Genomic DNA, 20,209 nt, shown 5'->3' with positions numbered 1-20,209 from the left:
ACTGTGTGTACACCTGAAACATAGAGCTGAAGTTATCAGGCTACTTTTGTTGACTTTGAGATTGTCCTTTGATGACGTGGGATACAGTTTGTGTAGAAGCAGTAATGCGTGTGTGTTGCATGTTTATAGCAGATTTACATTCTGATAATATACCGCAGACATTGTGTTATCTACAAAACACAAGCCATGGAGTAGTGACATGGCAACATTTCAGTATAAACCGAGAGTGTGATATTGTCTTGTAAAGTTGCGACCCTAGTTTGATACTAGTTCAGACAAACATTTATATTTTATATAAAGGTGATTACTTAATTACTGTTAATTTAATTAAATGTTTGGAAGCATGCTGGTTGTTTATTTTCATTTGACCTTTTCCGTGTTTTCACAACATACTGAGATCATTTCAAATTATCAAACTATTAGAGCTGAAATAAAAACACAAACTGCAGAATTGTAGGTAGGGTGTTTGGCTCGGTCAACTGATGAAGGGGCCGGGTGTTCGGCTCGGTCAACTGATGTAGGGATGTTTTGCTTGGTCAGCTGATATAGGGGTGGGGTGTTCGGCTCGGTCAACTGATATAGGGGTGGGGTGTTTGGCTCAGTCAACTGATGTAGGGATGTTTTGCTTGGTCAGCTGATATAGGGGTGGGGTGTTCGGTCGGTCAACTGATGAAGGGTGCGGGTGTTCGGCTCGGTCAACTGATGAAGGGGTCGGGTGTTCGGCTCGGTCAGCTGATGTAGGGGTCGGGTATTTGGCTCGGTCAACTGATATAGGGGTGGGGTGTTTGGCTCGGTCAGCTGATATAGGGGTCGGGTGTTTGGCTCGGTCAACTGATGAAGGGGTCTGGTGTTCGGCTCGGTCAACTGATGTAGGGGTGGGGTGTTTGGCTCGGTCAACTGATGAAGGGGTCGGGTGTTTGGCTCGGTCAACTGATATAGGGGTGGGGTGTTCGGCTTGGTCAACTGATGAAGGGGTCGGGTGTTCGGCTCGGTCAACTGATGTAGGGGTCGGGTGTTCGGCTCGGTCAACTGATGTAGGGGTGGGGTGTTTGGCTCGGTCAACTGATGAAGGGGTCGGGTGTTCGGCTCGGTCAACTGATGAAGGGGTCGGGTGTTCGGCTCGGTCAACTGATGTAGGGGTGGGGTGTTTGGCTCGGTCAACTGATGAAGGGGTCGGGTGTTCGGCTCGGTCAACTGATGAAGGGGTCGGGTGTTCGGCTAGGTCAACTTATGAAGGGGTCGGGTGTTCGGCTCGGTCAACTGATGTAGGGTTGGGGTGTTTGGCTTGGTCAACTGATGTAGGGGTGGGGTGTTTGGCTCGGTCAGCTGATATAGGGGTGGGGTGGTTGGCTCGGTCAACTGATGTAGGGGTGTTCGGCTCGGTCAACTGATATAGCGGTGGGGTGGTTGGCTCGGTCAACTGATGTAGGGGTGTTCGGCTCGGTCAACTGATATAGCGGTGGGGTGGTTGGCTCGGTCAACTGATGTAGGGGTGTTCGGCTCGGTCAACTGATATAGCGGTGGGGTGGTTGGCTTGGTCAAGTCATATAGGGGTCGGGTGTTCGGCTCGGTCAACTGATGAAGGGGTCGGGTGTTCGGCTCGGTCAACTGATGTTACCTAAGTCGATATTTTGACAGTAGATGATCCTTTCTTCTACGCAGATTATTATATTATGTAAGTAGATGAAAGTATCTTCTACGTAGATTATAGTATCATCTACGCAGTTTATAGTATCATCTACGTAGACGTAAGTATTATCTACGTAGATTATAGTATCATCTACGTAGTGTAAAGTATCATCTACGTAGATTATAGTACCATCTACGTAGTGTAAAGTATCATCTACGTAGATTATAGTATCATCTACGTAGATTATAGTATCATCTACGTAGACGTAAGTATTATCTACGTAGATTATAGTATCATACTTTCATCTACGTTGGTGATACTTGTTTTAGACTGTGGCACTAATACGCTCCCATAGTCATTCGTTCTCTTTGTTGCAGAGGGAACTCGTGTCAGTGTGATATTGGTAGATACACGCCCTGTCCACGTTCTTCTCCATCCCAGTATACTTCCCATAATTTACCGTCCCAGTACTCCATCACAGAAATTGTTTCCCATCTTCAGTGTCGTTGCCGTAGGTTGTAAAGCGTGGGTCTACCCCGTCCCTACACCACTGTATCATGGCGAGCATGGAGTGTCACCTCTGTCAATGTTATAATGAGCCACCAGCAAACAAGCTGTTTCTCCAAGGTGTCAGCTATAGGTTCTCACTTCACCCAAAGGTAATGAGAACCCGCCTTCAACAAAGAAGCATTTGTAACCCGAATTCAGTTTCGCGTCATTTGAACAGGGTAAAGTGAATGTAGCCGTTCTACCTGAAATGTAAAAGGCATGAAAATTTGCTCGGTCAACTGATATAAGGCTGTCAATGGAGGGGGGGGGGGGGGGGGGGGGGGGGGAGAAGGGTTGTCTGGCTCGGTGAACTGATATTGGGTGGGGTGTCTAGGGTCAACTGATATAGAGGTGTCTGTCTCTGTCAACTGATGACGGGGTGTTTGGCTCGGTCAACTGATATAGGGGTGTGTAGCTCGGCCAACTGATATAGGGGTGTCTGGCTCGGTCAACTGATGTAGGGATGTCTCGCTCAGTCAACTGACATAGGGGTGTCTGGCTCGGTCAACTGATATAGGGGTGTCTGACTCGGTCAACTGATATAGGAATGTCTGGCTCGGTCAACTGATATAGGGGTGTCTGGCTCGGTCAACTGATGTAGGGGTGTCTGGCTCGGTCAACTGATATAGGGGTGTGTAGCTCGGTCAACTGATAAAGGGGTGTCTGGCTCGGTCAACTGATGTAGGGGTGTCTGGCTTGGTCAACTGATATAGGGTTGTCTGGCTCGGTCAACTGATGTAGGGGTGTCTGACACGGTCAACTGATGTAGGGGTGTCTGGCTCGGTCAACTGATATAGGGGTGTCTGGCTCGGTCAACTGATGTAGGGGTCTCTGTCAACTGATGTAGGAATGTCTGGCTCGGTCAACTGATATAGGGGTGTCTGGCTCGGTCAACTGATATAGGGGTCTCTGGCTCGGTCAACTGATATAGGGGTGTCTGGCTCGGTCAACTGATATAGGGGTCTCTGGCTCGGTCAACTGATATAGGGGTCTCTGGCTTGGTCAACTGATGTAGGGGTCTCTGTCAACTGATGTAGGGTTGTCTGGCTCGGTCAACTGATATAGGGTTGTCTGGCTCGGTCAACTGATGTAGGGGTGTCTGGCTTGGTCAACTGATATAGGGTTGTCTGGCTCGGTCAACTGATGTAGGGGTCTCTGTCAACTGATGTAGGGGTGTCTGGCTCTGTCAACTGATATAGGGGTCTCTGTCAACTGATATAGGGTTGTCTGGCTCGGTCAACTGATGTAGGAATGTCTGGCTCGGTCAACTGATGTAGGGGTGTCTGGCTTGGTCAACTGATATAGGGTTGTCTGGCTTGGTCAACTGATGTAGGGGTGTGTAGCTCGGTCAACTGATGTAGGGGTGTCTGACACGGTCAACTGATGTAGGGGTGTCTGGCTCGGTCAACTGATATAGGGGTGTCTGGCTCGGTCAACTGATGTAGGGGTCTCTGTCAACTGATGTAGGGGTGTCTGGCTCTGTCAACTGATATAGGGGTCTCTGTCAACTGATGTAGGGGTGTCTGGCTCGGTCAACTGATATAGGGATGTCTGGCTCGATCAACTGATGTAGGGGTGGGGTGTCTGGCTCGGTCAACTGATATAGGGGTGGGGTGTCTGGCTCGGTCAACTGATATAGGGGTGCCTGGCACGGTCGACTGATGTAGGGGTGGATGTCTGGCACGGTCAACTGATATAGGGGTGCCTGGTCGGTCAACTGATGTAGGGGTGTTTGGATCTGTCAACTGATGTAGGGGTGTTTGGCTCGGCCAACTGATATAGGGGTGTTTGGCTCGGTCAACTGATAGAGGTGTTGGATAATTGGCTCGGTCAACTGATATAGCGGTTGGGTGTTTGGCTCGGTCAACTGATATAGCGGTGGGGTGTTTGGCTCGGTCAACTGATATAGCGGTGGGGTGTTTGGCTTGGTTAACTGATATAGCGGTGGGCTGTTTGGCTCGGTCAACTGATATAGGGGTCGGGTGTTCGTCTCGGTCAACTGATATAGAGGTCGGGTGTTCGGCTCGGTCAACTGATATAGGGGTCGGGTGTTCGGGTCGGTCAACTGATATAGAGGTCGGGTGTTCGGCTCGGTCAACTGATGTAGGGGTTTGGTGTCTTGCTCGGTCAACTGATATTGGGGTCGGGTGTCTTGCTCGGTCAACTGATGTAGGGGTCGGGTGTTCGGCTCGGTCAACTGATGTAGGGGTCGGGTGTTCGGCTCGGTGAACTGATATAGGGGTGGGGTGTTTGGCTCGGTGAACTGATATAAGGGTCGGGTGTTTGGCTCGGTGAACTGATATAAGGGTCGGGTGTTTGGCTCGGTGAACTGATGTAGGGGTCGGGTGTTCGGCTCGGTCAACTGATATAAGGGTCGGGTGTTTGGCTCGGTGAACTGATATAGGGGTCGGGTGTTTGGCTCGGTGAACTGATATAAGGGTCGGGTGTTTGGCTCGGTGAACTGATGTAGGGGTCGGGTGTTTGGCTCGGTGAACTGATATAAGGGTCGGGTGTTTGGCTCGGTGAACTGATGTAGGGGTCGGGTGTTCGGCTCGGTCAACTGATATAAGGGTCGGGTGTTTGGCTCGGTGAACTGATATAAGGGTCGGGTGTTTGGCTCGGTGAACTGATATAAGGGTCGGGTGTTTGGCTCGGTGAACTGATGTAGGGGTCGGGTGTTCGGCTCGGTCAACTGATGTAGGGGTCGGGTGTTCGGCTCGGTCAACTGATGTAGGGGTCGGGTGTTCGGCTCGGTCAACTGATATAGCGGTGGGGTGATTGGCTCGATCAACTGATGTAGGGGTCGGGTGTTCGGCTCGGTCAACTGATGTAGGGGTCGGGTGTTCGGCTCGGTCAACTGATGTAGGGGTGGGGTGTTCGGCTCGGTCAACTGATGTAGGGGTGGGGTGTCTGTCTCGGTCAACTGATGTAGGGGTCGGGTGTTCGGCTCGGTCAACTGATATAGCGGTGGGGTGGTTGGCTCGGTCAACTGATGTAGGGGTCGGGTGTTCGGCTCGGTCAACTGATGTAGGGGTCGGGTGTTCGGCTCGGTCAACTGATATAGCGGTGGGGTGGTTGGCTCGGTCAACTGATGTAGGGGTCGGGTGTTCGGCTCGGTCAACTGATGTAGGGGTCGGGTGTTCGGCTCGGTCAACTGATGTAGGGGTCGGGTGTTCGGCTCGGTCAACTGATGTAGGGGTCGGGTGTTCGGCTCGGTCAACTGATATAGTGGTGGGGTGATTGGCTCGGTCAACTGATGTAGGGGTCGGGTGTTCGGCTCGGTCAACTGATATAGTGGTGGGGTGATTGGCTCGGTCAACTGATGTAGGGGTCGGGTGTTCGGCTCGGTCAACTGATGTAGGGGTGGGGTGTTCGGCTCGGTCAACTGATGTAGGGGTGGGGTGTTCGGCTCGGTCAACTGATGTAGGGGTCGGGTGTTCGGCTCGGTCAACTGATGTAGGGGTGGGGTGTTCGGCTCGGTCAACTGATGTAGGGGTGGGGTGTTCGGCTCGGTCAACTGATGTAGGGGTGGGGTGTTCGGCTCGGTCAACTGATGTAGGGGTGGGGTGTTCGGCTCGGTCAACTGATGTAGGGGTCGGGTGTTCGGCTCGGTCAACTGATGTAGGGGTGGGGTGTTCGGCTCGGTCAACTGATGTAGGGGTCGGGTGTTCGGCTCGGTCAACTGATGTAGGGGTGGGGTGTTCGGCTCGGTGAACTGATGTAGGGGTCGGGTGTTTGGCTCGGTCAACTGATGTAGGGGTCGGGTGTTCGGCTCGGTCAACTGATGTAGGGGTCGGGTGTTCGGCTCGGTCAACTGATGTAGGGGTCGGGTGTTCGGCTCGGTCAACTGATATAGCGGTGGGGTGATTGGCTCGATCAACTGATGTAGGGGTCGGGTGTTCGGCTCGGTCAACTGATGTAGGGGTCGGGTGTTCGGCTCGGTCAACTGATGTAGGGGTCGGGTGTTCGGCTCGGTCAACTGATGTAGGGGTCGGGTGTTCGGCTCGGTCAACTGATGTAGGGGTCGGGTGTTTGGCTCGGTCAACTGATATAGTTGTGGGGTGTTCGGCTCGGTCAACTGATGTAGGGGTCGGGTGTTCGGCTCGGTCAACTGATATAGCGGTGGGGTGTCTGTCTCGGTCAATTGGTCAAATAGGGGCCAGGTTTCACTTGGCTGGAGTTTGTGAGACGTAAATTTCTCTGATCCAGACTCGACTGCCGGGAGCCCTGATATGGCTTGCGTTAAATAACAAACTAATTTGATGATAGCATATTGTGTTCGGGAGATTATAGCGTTGAGGGGAAAGACAGTTTAAGATGATGAGTATACGAGTGAAACTGTCTTAATATCTTAATATAATACTTATAACCATTAGATCTCCAGAAATACAAGTTTTTACAAAGGCTGCGTCAAGAAGCTTACTGTTAACACCTGCCCTCGAGTACAGAAATCTGATAACCTTCCCAGTTTGAGTTGAAGTGTCACTTATGCCACCTACAAAGTAAATAACTGCCTTTAATTCAGAACAATACCTTTTTTATAAAAATAACGTATCTTTTAACAAGACCATTTACCTCAGTGAAAGACCAGTGAGTTTCAGGCCACTGATTAGACTGTTCGTGTATTTACCTAGGTGAAGCCAATGTTTGCTCTGCAGATTCTCGTAGACACAACATACGATTTACGATGCAGTAAGAGGTCCGCTGTCGTGCCGGCTACTCCTTTGAGGTCAGGTCAAACGTGATGTTCCTGAAATTAACGTCATGTCACGTTGCGGACGCGATTTCGCGGCATTTGATTCATTAGCACCAGACGGGGATGTAACAGGTTACGTTCTCCTCGGCTTCATTCACGTGTTTGTGACAGCAAACCGGTAAAACAGTGTAAGTGAGTGAGTTGGGTTTAACGCCGCTTTTAACAGTATACCAGTTATATCGCGGCGTGTCAGATGAATGTGGGAGGAAAGCCCGAAGTGATGCAGGTATCAGACCTTTACCACTTCGGTGCAACCCACGAGCACGGGTATGGTGCTGACAAACCTAGAAACATAATCGGGGCGAATCGGGATTCGAACCCACAATCATAGGTTTCTGGCGTGCCCAAGGGACGCAACTCTGCACGGCGAATCGCGGTGCCTTAGACGACTGGGACACCCGTGCCCCCGGTTAAACAGACTTTGGCCATAATGAAAGGACAAGTGTTACAACCCTTAATGTAAAAATTACTCTTGATGTAAAATAATTTACATTAGGAGTTGGGGTTAACCCTTGTTACAACTCTTAATGTAAAAAATACTCTTAATGTTAACAAAATAATCAAGGGTTGAAGTGACAGATACTATTTATTACATTAAGGGTTATCACTATGAAATATACTTACCGAAAATTCATGAAACTTCGCAGATTTATTCGATCCTTACTTTGTCTAGATGTACAAATGATTTTTAGATTCCCTCTCTACAACGACCACCTGGTTGCTATATGCAGGTTTTATAAAAGGGTTTATGACCCCACTGTTGTACAAATGAAGCACGCCGTGAGGACGGGTAGCATTACGTCACATTATCCATTCGGCAATTTTGCACGTAGGGATAAATATTAAGCTAACTAGAACTGTCCTATGCTGAATTAAATACCTACTCGCAGACGTATGAGATTCCAAACGTTCCTCTGCAATCATATTGGACGCAACCTCTGTTTTTTAAGATTATACGAAATAGGGTAAAGTATTTAAAGGAGCAATCATTAGGACTGCTTTCCATTGACACGGTAAAAAACAAAACCTGTGGTTGAGTTTGGAGTCACATTATAACATGTCAACATACAAAATTTGAACGAAATCGGACAATTTCTAAATTACGAACAAAGTTCCGTTGCCATGGTGCCACATTTGTAATGGAAATGAAGGCATGGCGTCGGTTTCCGTAGCTACGCCTACGTACATATCTGAAAGAAATCGATGTAGTAGTTTAGAAGTTGTCGAGACAAATTGAAATGGCGAAGTAATAAAAGGCAATAACTCCGCCGAAATGAAAAACAAACAATTGCAATGTGCCCAACTGCGTGTTGAAGTGGACACGTGTACAAAGTTTAATTGAAATCAGTCATTTAACGTCATACCAAGGACGTTAAAATATGATACGTGTTGTTACCCTGCCTGCATGGCGCTCGGCATTAAGGGGCTAAAACAAGGACGGGTCTGAGTTGGGGGTCCATGTTAAACTGTGGCATAGTATGTCATTGGGCTATAAACCGGAATTAGTCCGGACTAGAACAAACACAGCACCTCCTGCTTGTCGTACGAGTTGATTAAAATGAGGATAGGGTGGGCGCCAGAAACCTATGATTGTGGGTTCGAGTCCCGGTTCGCTCCGATTATGTTTCTAGGTTTGTCAGCACCATACCTGTGCTCGTGGGTTTCACCGAAGTGGTAAACGTCTGAGACCTGCATCACTTCGGGCTTTCCTCCCACATTAAGCTGAAACGCTTTGACATAACCGGAATACTGTTAAAAGCGGCGTTAAACCCAACTCACACACTCACTCACAATTCTCAGAATAATAAAACTCCGAACTAGATAGATATGGGAAGGGAAAATAAACTCTTTCACTCTCTTTCACGTTGTCTAAGGTGCCGCTGTGCGTCATCGTGGACTCTAATCACAGGTTTGTCAGCGCTGATGTAAACGTCTAAGGCCTGTACATGTTCCTCACACACAAACTTGACCACGCCGTGATATAACGTGGTGCCGTCTGGCTGCTTCGAGCAAACAGGCTTATCCTGCCATCCCCATGGGCAGATGGGTTGATACCTACAGAGCGACATTTGATGATTTTACGGCTTCTTCCTAAACACATGATTGCCATGTCAGTAAAACTGTATACCAATACCCCTTGTATATTTTCTTATACCCTAAATGCCCATGTATATCTACATATATAACAATCTTAATTTTTATAAAATTCCCAAGAAGAATTTGTACAAGAACACTGTGTTTCTCATGACGGTCACGAGTCCAATTATGAACTCAGAAGTGAGATGTCGAAATGGCTTGACCAGCACTGACTTGCATTATCGATTCATATTATGTAAACGGTTATATGTAAACAGCGTCTGTTTCATTATCCGGCCTCTGTTTCTTCATCCAGTCTCTGTTTCCTCATCCAGCCTCTGTTTCTTCATCCAGCCTGTTTCTTCATCCAGCCTCTGTTTCTTCATCCAGCCTCTGTTTCCTCGTCCAGCCTGTTTCCTTAGCCAGCCTCTGTTTCTTCATCCATCCTCTGTTTCATTATCCAGCCTCTGTATATTCATCCAGCCTCTGTTTCATTATCCAGACTCTGTTTCCTCACCCGGCCTCTGTTTCCTTATCCAGCCTCTGTTTCCTCATCCAGCCTGTTTCCTCATCCAGCCTCTGTTTCATTATCCAGCCTGTTTCCTCATCAGCTTCTGTTTCATTATCCAGCCTGTTTCCTCATCCAGCCTCTGTTTCCTCATCCAGCCTGTTTCCTCATCCAGCCTGTTTCTTCATCCAGCCTGTTTCCTCATCCAGCCTGTTTCCTCATCCAGCCTCTGTTTCCTCGTCCAGCCTGTTTCATTATCCAGCCTGTTTCCCCATCCAGCCTCTGTTTCCTCATCCAGCCTCTGTTTCCTCATCCAGCCTGTTTCTTCATCCAGCCTGTTTCCTCATCCAGCCTGTTTCCTCATCCAGCCTGTTTCCTCATCCAGCCTGTTTCCTCATCCAGCCTCTGTTTCCTCGTCCAGCCTGTTTCATTATCCAGCCTGTTTCCTCACCCAGCCTCTGTTTCCTCATCCAGCCTGTTTCCTCATCCAGCCTCTGTTTTATTATCCAGCCTCTGTTTCCTCATCCAACCTCTGTTTCCTCATCCAGCCTGTTTCCTCATCCAGCCTCTGTTTCTTCATCCAGCCTCTGTTTCCTCATCCAGCCTGTTTCTTCATCCAGCCTCTGTTTCCTCATCCAGCCTCTGTTTCAGTATCCAGTCTATGTTTATTCATCCAGCCTCTGCGTCTTCATCCAGCCTGTTGCCTCATCCAGTCTCTGTTTCCTCATCCATCCTCTGTTTCTTCATCCAGCCTCTGTTTCTTCATCCAGCCTCTGTTAGGACATCCAGCCTCTGTTTCTTCATCCAGCCTGTTTCCTCTTCCAACCTCTGTTTCATTATCCAGTCTCTGTTTCTTCATCCAGCCTCTGTTTCCTCATCCAGCCTCTGTTTCTTCATCCAGCCTGTTTCCTCATCTAACCTCTGTTTCTTCATCCAGCCTCTGTTTCTTCATCCAGCCTGTTTCCTCATCCAGCCTCTGTTTCTTCATCAGCCTCTGTTTCCTCATCTAGCCTATGTTTCTTCATCCAGCCTCTGTTTCCTCATCCAGCCTCTGTTTTCTCATCCAGCCTTTGTTTCTTCTTCTAGCCTCTGTTTCCTCATCCAGGCCCTGTTTATTCATCCAGCCTCTGTTTCTTCATCCAGCCTCTGTTTCTTCATCCAGCCTCTGTTTCCTCATCCAGGCTCTGTTTCTTCATCCAGCCTCTGTTTCTTCATCCAGCCTCTGTTTCTTCATCCAGCCTGTTTCCTCATCTAGCCTGTTTCTTCATCCAACCTGTTTCTTCATCTAGCCTCTGTTTCTTCATCCAGCCTCTGTTTCCTCATCCAGCCTCTGTTTCTTCATCCAGCCTCTGTTTCCTCATCCAGCCTCTGTTTCTTCATCTAGCCTCTGTTTTCTCATCTAGCCTCTGTTTCTTCATCCAGCCTCTGCACGAAGACAGCAGACAACTAAAACAACTAGTACGTGATGTTATTGGCATCAGGCCTCCACCAGACAGAAGCACCTTTACACCTGGGCTGGTGCTCCTGAGCAACCCACGTTTCACTAACATACGTATACCATGTGAATAGACATAGGTCTCAATGATTACGTGAACAAACAAACATCGTATTTAATCAGGTATATACTTTTTGCGTGCAGCTGGTTTGGACTTGTCCTAGTAGAGCGTATAAGTCACGTTTCCATTACGAATCTTTATGTCATGCAATGTACATCGAATTTAAAGTGCTAATGTTAACGGAATATCGATACATATACTGTAGCCATTTAAAGAAATCGTATCCTGCAGTTATATGCTGACGAAACATACTCATTTCGGGGATAGGGAACAAAAATCGAGAAGGCCCGATGACATGTTTTGTATGGCAATAGTTTGTTTTTTTTATCCTCATACTATTTTTTGCCTCATATGATCTGGACACGTGCTTCCGATCTTCTGGGGGAACACACGTTGTTTTTTTTACTTTTATTTAATTGAGATTGATGTCATATATAGACATTTCCCAGTCGTCTAAGGCGCCGCAATTCGCTGTGCAGAGTTGCGTCCCTTGGGCACGTCAGAAACCTATGATTGTGGGTTCGAATCCCTGTTCGCCCCGATTATGTTTCTAGGTTTGTCAGCACCATACCCGTGCTTGTGGGTTTCACCGAAGTGGTAAAGGTCTGATACCTGCATCACTTCGGGCTTTCCTCCCACATTAAGCTGACACGCCGTGATATAATTGGTATACTGTTAAAAGCGGTGTTAAATCCAACTCACTCACTCACCAAAGTGCATGAATGGTTTTCACAATACTTTCCAACCACATTAATCTGATGGGCTGTATTATACGCGAATAAATAAGTGTTGTGTACATTGAGCAATCGGAAGGGGTGCTAATTGGTATTGTTCACTAGCCAATATATTAGAAAATATCGCCGTGGGTGCTTATTTGAGCGGGGCGCTTATTACGTCGAATACGGTAACAAGTACCACCTTTTAAATACTTCCAGGTTATATGTGGCCATTTAATCCAATTTGTTTAATATTTCTCTCATTTATCCCCTGTCCTATCATATTCTTAACGGACATGTAGTTTTCAATGCTCCATCACATTTGTCTTGTTATATAGCATTTCAGACATTAACGTTACTTACATAAGAAGCTCATCCCATTCCAGTGCTATGAGTAACTGGTTCTGAAAATTGTTTGAGGTAACCGACAGTCGACATAATATGTTATCTTTGTTCAGGTATTATGCATTTATACCATGTAGAGTTTTTCCTCTTTGAATATATTCTTGTATTGGCATCACCAGTAGTAGTACATGGTTTTGTTATGTTTATATTGTTATCGTCCACAAGCACGCGAACCTCTAGGTAGCGCACATGTCGCAAATCAGGTTGGTTGGTTGGTTTGTTGTTTTACGCCGCACTCAGCAATATTCCAGCTATATGGCGGCGGTCTGTAAATAATCGTGTCTGGACCAGACAATCCAGTGATTGACATCATGAGCATCGATCCACGCAATTGGGGAAAGGGTACCAGACAGACATGAACCAAGTCAATATTACAGACCCATATGAAGTGGTGCGCCACAACTGGAGCTAATGCGTTAGAGACCAACTCATTATATGAAGTGACGCATCACAACTGGAACTGATACATTGGAGACCAAGTCATATGAAGTGGTACGTCACAACTGGAACTGAAGCATTGAAACACCATCTCATTAAAATTGGATTGTGAACCATCGTTATAGGAGGTGGTACATTTAAAAAAAGAGTCTTGATTTTGTTTTCTCAATGATTCTTTGGTAGTGATACGCAAATCGATATAAACCTCTACAAAATGTAATTGCCGGAACGGGTATGCACAACAGAGGTCCATAACAAAAAATCTTTGTACTGACCATTGTGCTAAATAATGGCAAAACGGAGATAGTGTGTAGCAAAACTTGAGCGGGGAGCTTTTTAATATCTATCACTTATGGGCTCCAGAGATCAGACTTCCAGAGGACCTCAGCTGATACTACATTTGCCTTTCTCCACTACTCGAAACATTCGGACCAGCAAAATACACCCCTATAGCTACTGACCACATTCTTCAAAGGGAAAGTCCAGCATAACATGGCTTTCTCACAATGGAGTCCACGTGACCACGGACAGTTGAAACATTAGAGACCAACTCATTATATGAAGTGGCTTTTTCACAATCAGAGCTGTAACATTAGAGACCAAAACATTATATGAAGTGTTTGTTTGTTTGTTGTTTAACGGCACACTCAGAAATGTTCCAGCTATATGACGGAGGTTTGTAAATAATCGAGTCCGGACCAGACAATCCAGTGATTCATATGACACCATGACCATCGATCTGCACAATTGGGATCGATGACATGCATCAACTAAGTCAGCGAGCCTGACCACTCGATCCCGTTAGTCGCCTCTTACGACAAGCATAGTCGCCTTTTGTGGCATGTATGGGTTGCTGAAGACCTATTCTAGCCCGAATCTTCACGGGTGTTATGAAGTGGTGCTCCACAACTAGACCTGAAACATTAGAGACCAACTCATTATATGAAGTGTTGCATCACAACTGGAGCTGAAACATATGAGAACAAGTCATTGTATGAAGTGGCGTGTCACAACCCGAGCTGAAACATAAGAGACCAAATAATACGAGGTGGTGCGTCACAACTGGAACTGAAACATTAGAGACCAACTCATTATATCAAGTGGTGCTCACAACTGGACCTGAAACATTAGAGACCAACTTATATAAAGTGTTGCGTCACAACTGGACCTGAAACATTAGAGACCAACTCATTATACTAAGTGGTTCTTACAACTGGACCTGAAACATTAGAGACCAACTCATTATATGAAGTGGTGCTCACAACTGGACCTGAAACCTTAAAGGCCAACTAATATGAAGTGATGTGTCACAACTGGACCTGAAACATTAGAGACCAACACGTTATATGAAGTGTTGCGTCACAACTGGAGCTGAAACATTAAAAACCAACTCATTATATGAAGTGTTGCTCACAACTGGAGCTGAAACATAAGAGACCAACTTATATGAAGTGTTGTGTCACAACTGGACCTGAAAAATTAAAGGCCAACTCATTATATTAAGTGGTGCTCACAACTGGACCTGAAACCTTAAAGGCCAACTAATATGAAGTGATGTGTCACAACTGGACCTGAAACATTAGAGACCAACACGTTATATGAAGTGTTGCGTCACAACTGGAGCTGAAACATTAAAAACCAACTCATTATATGAAGTGTTGCATCACAACTGGAGCTGAAACATAAGAGACCAACTTATATGAAGTGTTGCGTCACAACTGGACCTGAAAAATTAAAGGCCAACTCATTATATTAAGTGGTGCTCACAACTGGACCTGAAACCTTAGAGGCCAACTAATATGAAGTGTTGTGTCACAACTGGACCTGAAACATTAAAGGCCAACTCATTATATTAAGTGGTGCTCACAACTGGACCTGAAACCTTAAAGGCCAACTAATATGAAGTGATGTGTCACAACTGGAGCTGAAACATTAGAGACCAACACGTTATATGAAGTGTTGCGTCACAACTGGAGCTGAAACATTAAAAACCAACTCATTATATGAAGTGTTGCATCACAACTGGAGCTGAAACATAAGAGACCAACTTATATGAAGTGTTGCGTCACAACTGGACCTGAAAAATTAAAGGCCAACTCATTATATTAAGTGGTGCTCACAACTGGACCTGAAACCTTAAAGGCCAACTAATATGAAGTGATGTGTCACAACTGGACCTGAAACATTAGAGACCAACTCATTATATGAAGTGTTGCGTCACAACTGGAGCTGAAACATTAAAAACCAACTCGTTATATGAAGTGTTGCATCACAACTGGAGCTGAAACATAAGAGACCAACTTATATGAAGTGTTGCGTCACAACTGGACCTGAAACATTAGAGACCAACTCATTATATGAAGTGGTACTCACAACTGGACCTGAAACCTTAGAGGCCAACTAATATGAAGTGTTGTGTCACAACTGGACCTGAAACATTAAATACCAACTCATTATATTAAGTGGTGCTCACAACTGGACCTGAAACCTTAGAGGCCAACTAATATGAAGTGATGTGTCACAACTTGACCTGAAACATTAGAGACCAACACATTATATGAAGTGTTGCGTCACAACTGGAGCTGAAACATTAAAAACCAACTCATTATATGAAGTGGTGCGTCACAACTGGACCTGAAACCTTAGAGGCCAACTAATATGAAGTGATGTGTCACAACTGGACCTGAAACATTAGAGACCAACTCATTATATGAAGTGTTGCGTCACAACTGGAGCTGAAACATTAAAAACCAACTCGTTATATGAAGTGTTGCATCACAACTGGAGCTGAAACATATGAGAACAAGTCATTATATAAGTGGCGTGTCACGAGCTGTAACATAAGAGACCAACTCAATATACCAGGAAGTAGCGCTTCTCAAATTGATCCGAAACATTGAAAGACCAATTCATTAAAATAGGATTTTGCACGTCAGAACTGGGTCTAAAACATTAAAAGGCTAAATCATCGTTACTGGAGGTGGTACATTTCAAAATAGACTATAGAGTCTTGAATTTGTTTTCACAATGATCCTTTGGTAGTGATACGCAAATCGTTATGAACCTCTTCAAAAGTTACCTCCCGGAACGGTTACACACCACAGAGGTCCAGAGCTCCAAATCTTTGAACTGACTATTGGGCTAAATTAATGGTCAAACGGTTGGTCTTCATTTAAACCTGAAGCTTACAGCTTTTTATTATCTATCAGTATATGTGATCTAGAGGTCAGGCTTCCAGACGACCTCAGCTGACACTACAACTGCCTTTCTACGGTAACTGGGGTATCATTGGGTGTGGACAGCACCCGCAACTCATTCTTACACTTCACCATGAATGCGGAAGGTTATACTTTCCCTGCTACTCGGAACATTCGGACCAGCAAAATACACCCCTATATCTACTGACCACGTTCTTCACAGGGAAAGTCCAGCATAACATAGCTTTCTCAGAATGGAGCCCACGTGACCACGGACAGTTGCAATGTGTAACCCATGTCCAGGCACTTTGGTCGTCTAGGTATAACCTATAATTGTAGAAGAACATATTTACATCCAGTCAAAGTCACTGTGACTATAGAAACTATTTGGAGTTAAATCAGCTCATAATAGTAGGAAGTGGTGCGTCACAACTGGAGCTACAACACTAGAGACCAACTCATTTTTTCACATGTAAGGGTGCTTCACAACAGGACCTGAAAACATTAGGGACCAACTCATTATATGAAGCGGTGCGTCACAACTGGACATGAAATATTAGAGACCAACTAATATGAAGTGGTGTGTCACAACTGGACCTGAAACATTAGACATCAACTCATTATATGAAGTGGTGCTCACAACTGGAACTGAAACATTAGAGATCAAGTAAAATGAAGCGGTGCCCAAAACTGGAGCTGAACATTAGAGACCAACTTATATGAAGTGGTGTTCACAACTGGAGCTGAAACATTGAAGACCAACTAATATGAAGTGGTGCGTCACAACTGGACCTGAAACATTAGAGACCAACTCATTATATGAAGTGGTGCTCACAACTGGACCTGAAACCTTAGAGGCCAACTAATATGAAGTGGTGTGTCACAACTGGACCTGAAACATTAAAGACCAACTCATTATATTAAGTGGTGCTCACAACTGGACCTGAAACCTTAAAGGCCAACTAATATGAAGTGATGTGTCACAACTGGAGCTGAAACATTAAAAACCAACTCATTATATGAAGTGTTGCATCACAACTGGAGCTGAAACATAAGAGACCAACTTATATGAAGTGGTGCGTCACAACTGGACCTGAAACATTAGAGACCAACTCATTATATGAAGTGGTACTCACAACTGGACCTGAAACCTTAGAGGCCAACTAATATGAAGTGTTGTGTCACAACTGGACCTGAAACATTAAAGACCAACTCATTATATTAAGTGGTGCTCACAACTGGACCTGAAACCTTAAAGGCCAACTAATATGAAGTATTGTGTCACAACTGGACCTGAAACATTAGAGACCAACACATTATATGAAGTGTTGCGTCACAACTGGAGCTGAAACATTAGAAAACCAACTCATTATATGAAGTGTTGCATCACAACCGGAGCTGAAACATAAGAGACCAACTTATATAAAGTGGTGCGTCGCAACTGGACCTGAAACATTAGAGACCAACTCATTATATGAAGTGGTGCTCACAACTGGACCTGAAACCTTAGAGGCCAACTAATATGAAGTGGTGTGTCACAACTGGACCTGAAAAATTAAAGGCCAACTCATTATATTAAGTGGTGCTCACAACTGGAGCTGAAACCTTAGAGGCCAAGTAATATGAAGTGATGTGTCACAACTGGACCTGAAACATTAGAGACCAACTCATTATATGAAGTGGTGCTCACAACTGGACCTGAAACCTTAGAGGCCAACTAATATGAAGTGGTGTGTCACAACTGGACCTGAAAAATTAAAGGCCAACTCATTATATTAAGTGGTGCTCACAACTGGACCTGAAACCTTAAAGGCCAACTAATATGAAGTGATGTGTCACAACTGGACCTGAAACATTAGAGACCAACACATTATATGAAGTGTTGCGTCACAACTGGAGCTGAAACATTAGAAAACCAACTCATTATATGAAGTGTTGCATCACAACTGGAGCTGAAACATAAGAGACCAACTTATATAAAGTGGTGCGTCACAACTGGACCTGAAACATTAGAGACCAACTCATTATATGAAGTGGTGCTCACAACTGGACCTGAAACCTTAGAGGCCAACAAATATGAAGTGATGTGTCACAACTGGACCTGAAACATTAGAGACCAACTCATTATATGAAGTGTTGCGTCACAACTGGAGCTGAAACATTAAAAACCAACTCGTTATATGAAGTGTTGCATCACAACTGGAGCTGAAACATATGAGAACAAGTCATTATATAAGTGGCGTGTCACGAGCTGTAACATAAGAGACCAACTCAATATACCAGGAAGTAGCGCTTCTCAAATTGATCCGAAACATTGAAAGACCAATTCATTAAAATAGGATTTTGCACGTCAGAACTGGTTCTAAAACATTAAAAGGCTAAATCATCGTTACTGGAGGTGGTACATTTCAAAATAGACTATAGAGTCTTGAATTTGTTTTCACAATGATCCTTTGGTAGTGATACGCAAATCGTTATGAACCTCTTCAAAAGTTACCTCCCGGAACGGTTACACACCACAGAGGTCCAGAGCTCCAAATCTTTGAACTGACTATTGGGCTAAATTAATGGTCAAACGGTTGGTCTTCATTTAAACCTGAAGCTTACAGCTTTTTATTATCTATCAGTATATGTGATCTAGAGGTCAGGCTTCCAGACGACCTCAGCTGACACTACAACTGCCTTTCTACGGTAACTGGGGTATCATTGGGTGTGGACAGCACCCGCAACTCATTCTTACACTTCACCATGAATGCGGAAGGTTATACTTTCCCTGCTACTCGGAACATTCGGACCAGCAAAATACACCCCTATATCTACTGACCACGTTCTTCACAGGGAAAGTCCAGCATAACATAGCTTTCTCAGAATGGAGCCCACGTGACCACGGACAGTTGCAATGTGTAACCCATGTCCAGGCACTTTGGTCGTCTAGGTATAACCTATAATTGTAGAAGAACATATTTACATCCAGTCAAAGTCACTGTGACTATAGAAACTATTTGGAGTTAAATCAGCTCATAATAGTAGGAAGTGGTGCGTCACAACTGGAGCTACAACACTAGAGACCAACTCATTTTTTCACATGTAAGGGTGCTTCACAACAGGACCTGAAAACATTAGGGACCAACTCATTATATGAAGCGGTGCGTCACAACTGGACATGAAATATTAGAGACCAACTAATATGAAGTGGTGTGTCACAACTGGACCTGAAACATTAGACATCAACTCATTATATGAAGTGGTGCTCACAACTGGAACTGAAACATTAGAGATCAAGTAAAATGAAGCGGTGCCCAAAACTGGAGCTGAACATTAGAGACCAACTTATATGAAGTGGTGTTCACAACTGGAGCTGAAACATTGAAGACCAACTAATATGAAGTGGTGCGTCACAACTGGACCTGAAACATTAGAGACCAACTCATTATATGAAGTGGTGCTCACAACTGGACCTGAAACCTTAGAGGCCAACTAATATGAAGTGGTGTGTCACAACTGGACCTGAAACATTAAAGACCAACTCATTATATTAAGTGGTGCTCACAACTGGACCTGAAACCTTAAAGGCCAACTAATATGAAGTGATGTGTCACAACTGGAGCTGAAACATTAAAAACCAACTCATTATATGAAGTGTTGCATCACAACTGGAGCTGAAACATAAGAGACCAACTTATATGAAGTGGTGCGTCACAACTGGACCTGAAACATTAGAGACCAACTCATTATATGAAGTGGTACTCACAACTGGACCTGAAACCTTAGAGGCCAACTAATATGAAGTGTTGTGTCACAACTGGACCTGAAACATTAAAGACCAACTCATTATATTAAGTGGTGCTCACAACTGGACCTGAAACCTTAAAGGCCAACTAATATGAAGTATTGTGTCACAACTGGACCTGAAACATTAGAGACCAACACATTATATGAAGTGTTGCGTCACAACTGGAGCTGAAACATTAGAAAACCAACTCATTATATGAAGTGTTGCATCACAACCGGAGCTGAAACATAAGAGACCAACTTATATAAAGTGGTGCGTCGCAACTGGACCTGAAACATTAGAGACCAACTCATTATATGAAGTGGTGCTCACAACTGGACCTGAAACCTTAGAGGCCAACTAATATGAAGTGGTGTGTCACAACTGGACCTGAAAAATTAAAGGCCAACTCATTATATTAAGTGGTGCTCACAACTGGAGCTGAAACCTTAGAGGCCAACTAATATGAAGTGATGTGTCACAACTGGACCTGAAACATTAGAGACCAACTCATTATATGAAGTGGTGCTCACAACTGGACCTGAAACCTTAGAGGCCAACTAATATGAAGTGGTGTGTCACAACTGGACCTGAAAAATTAAAGGC

General features: G+C 45.1%; 1 protein-coding gene across 1 annotated transcript; it reads right to left on the bottom strand.

The window, feature by feature from the left end:
• Positions 1–598: 598 nt before the first annotated feature.
• LOC125377337 (cell surface glycoprotein 1-like) lies at positions 599–9,599 on the bottom strand. Its single transcript, XM_048390370.1, has 3 exons — positions 9,529–9,599; positions 3,954–6,310; positions 599–1,194 (listed from the first exon to the last, which is right to left on the bottom strand). The coding sequence occupies exons 1-3, from the start codon at positions 9,597–9,599 to the stop codon at positions 599–601; spliced, it is 3,024 nt and encodes a 1,007-aa protein (XP_048246327.1).
• Between the last annotated feature and the right edge of the window lie 10,610 nt (positions 9,600–20,209).

Source organism: Haliotis rufescens, unplaced genomic scaffold, assembly GCF_023055435.1.
Source record: "Haliotis rufescens isolate VD_foot unplaced genomic scaffold, xgHalRufe1.0.p SCAF_9, whole genome shotgun sequence".
Lineage (NCBI taxonomy): Eukaryota > Metazoa > Mollusca > Gastropoda > Lepetellida > Haliotidae > Haliotis > Haliotis rufescens.
Note: the sequence above shows the minus strand (reverse complement) of the source record. Positions and strands in the feature narration are given on the sequence as shown.

Coding starts and splice junctions, on each gene's coding strand:
- LOC125377337 (XM_048390370.1), bottom strand. CDS start 9,599: ATGAAACAGAGGCTGGATGAGGAAACAGGCTGGATGAGGAAACAGAGG. Junction 6,311..9,528: donor GATAAGGAAACAGAGGCCGG/GTGAGGAAACAG, acceptor TGACCGAGACAG/ACACCCCACCGCTATATCAG. Junction 1,195..3,953: donor AGCCAAACACCCCTATATCA/GTTGGCCGAGCC, acceptor CCCCTTCATCAG/TTGACCGAGCCGAACACCCG.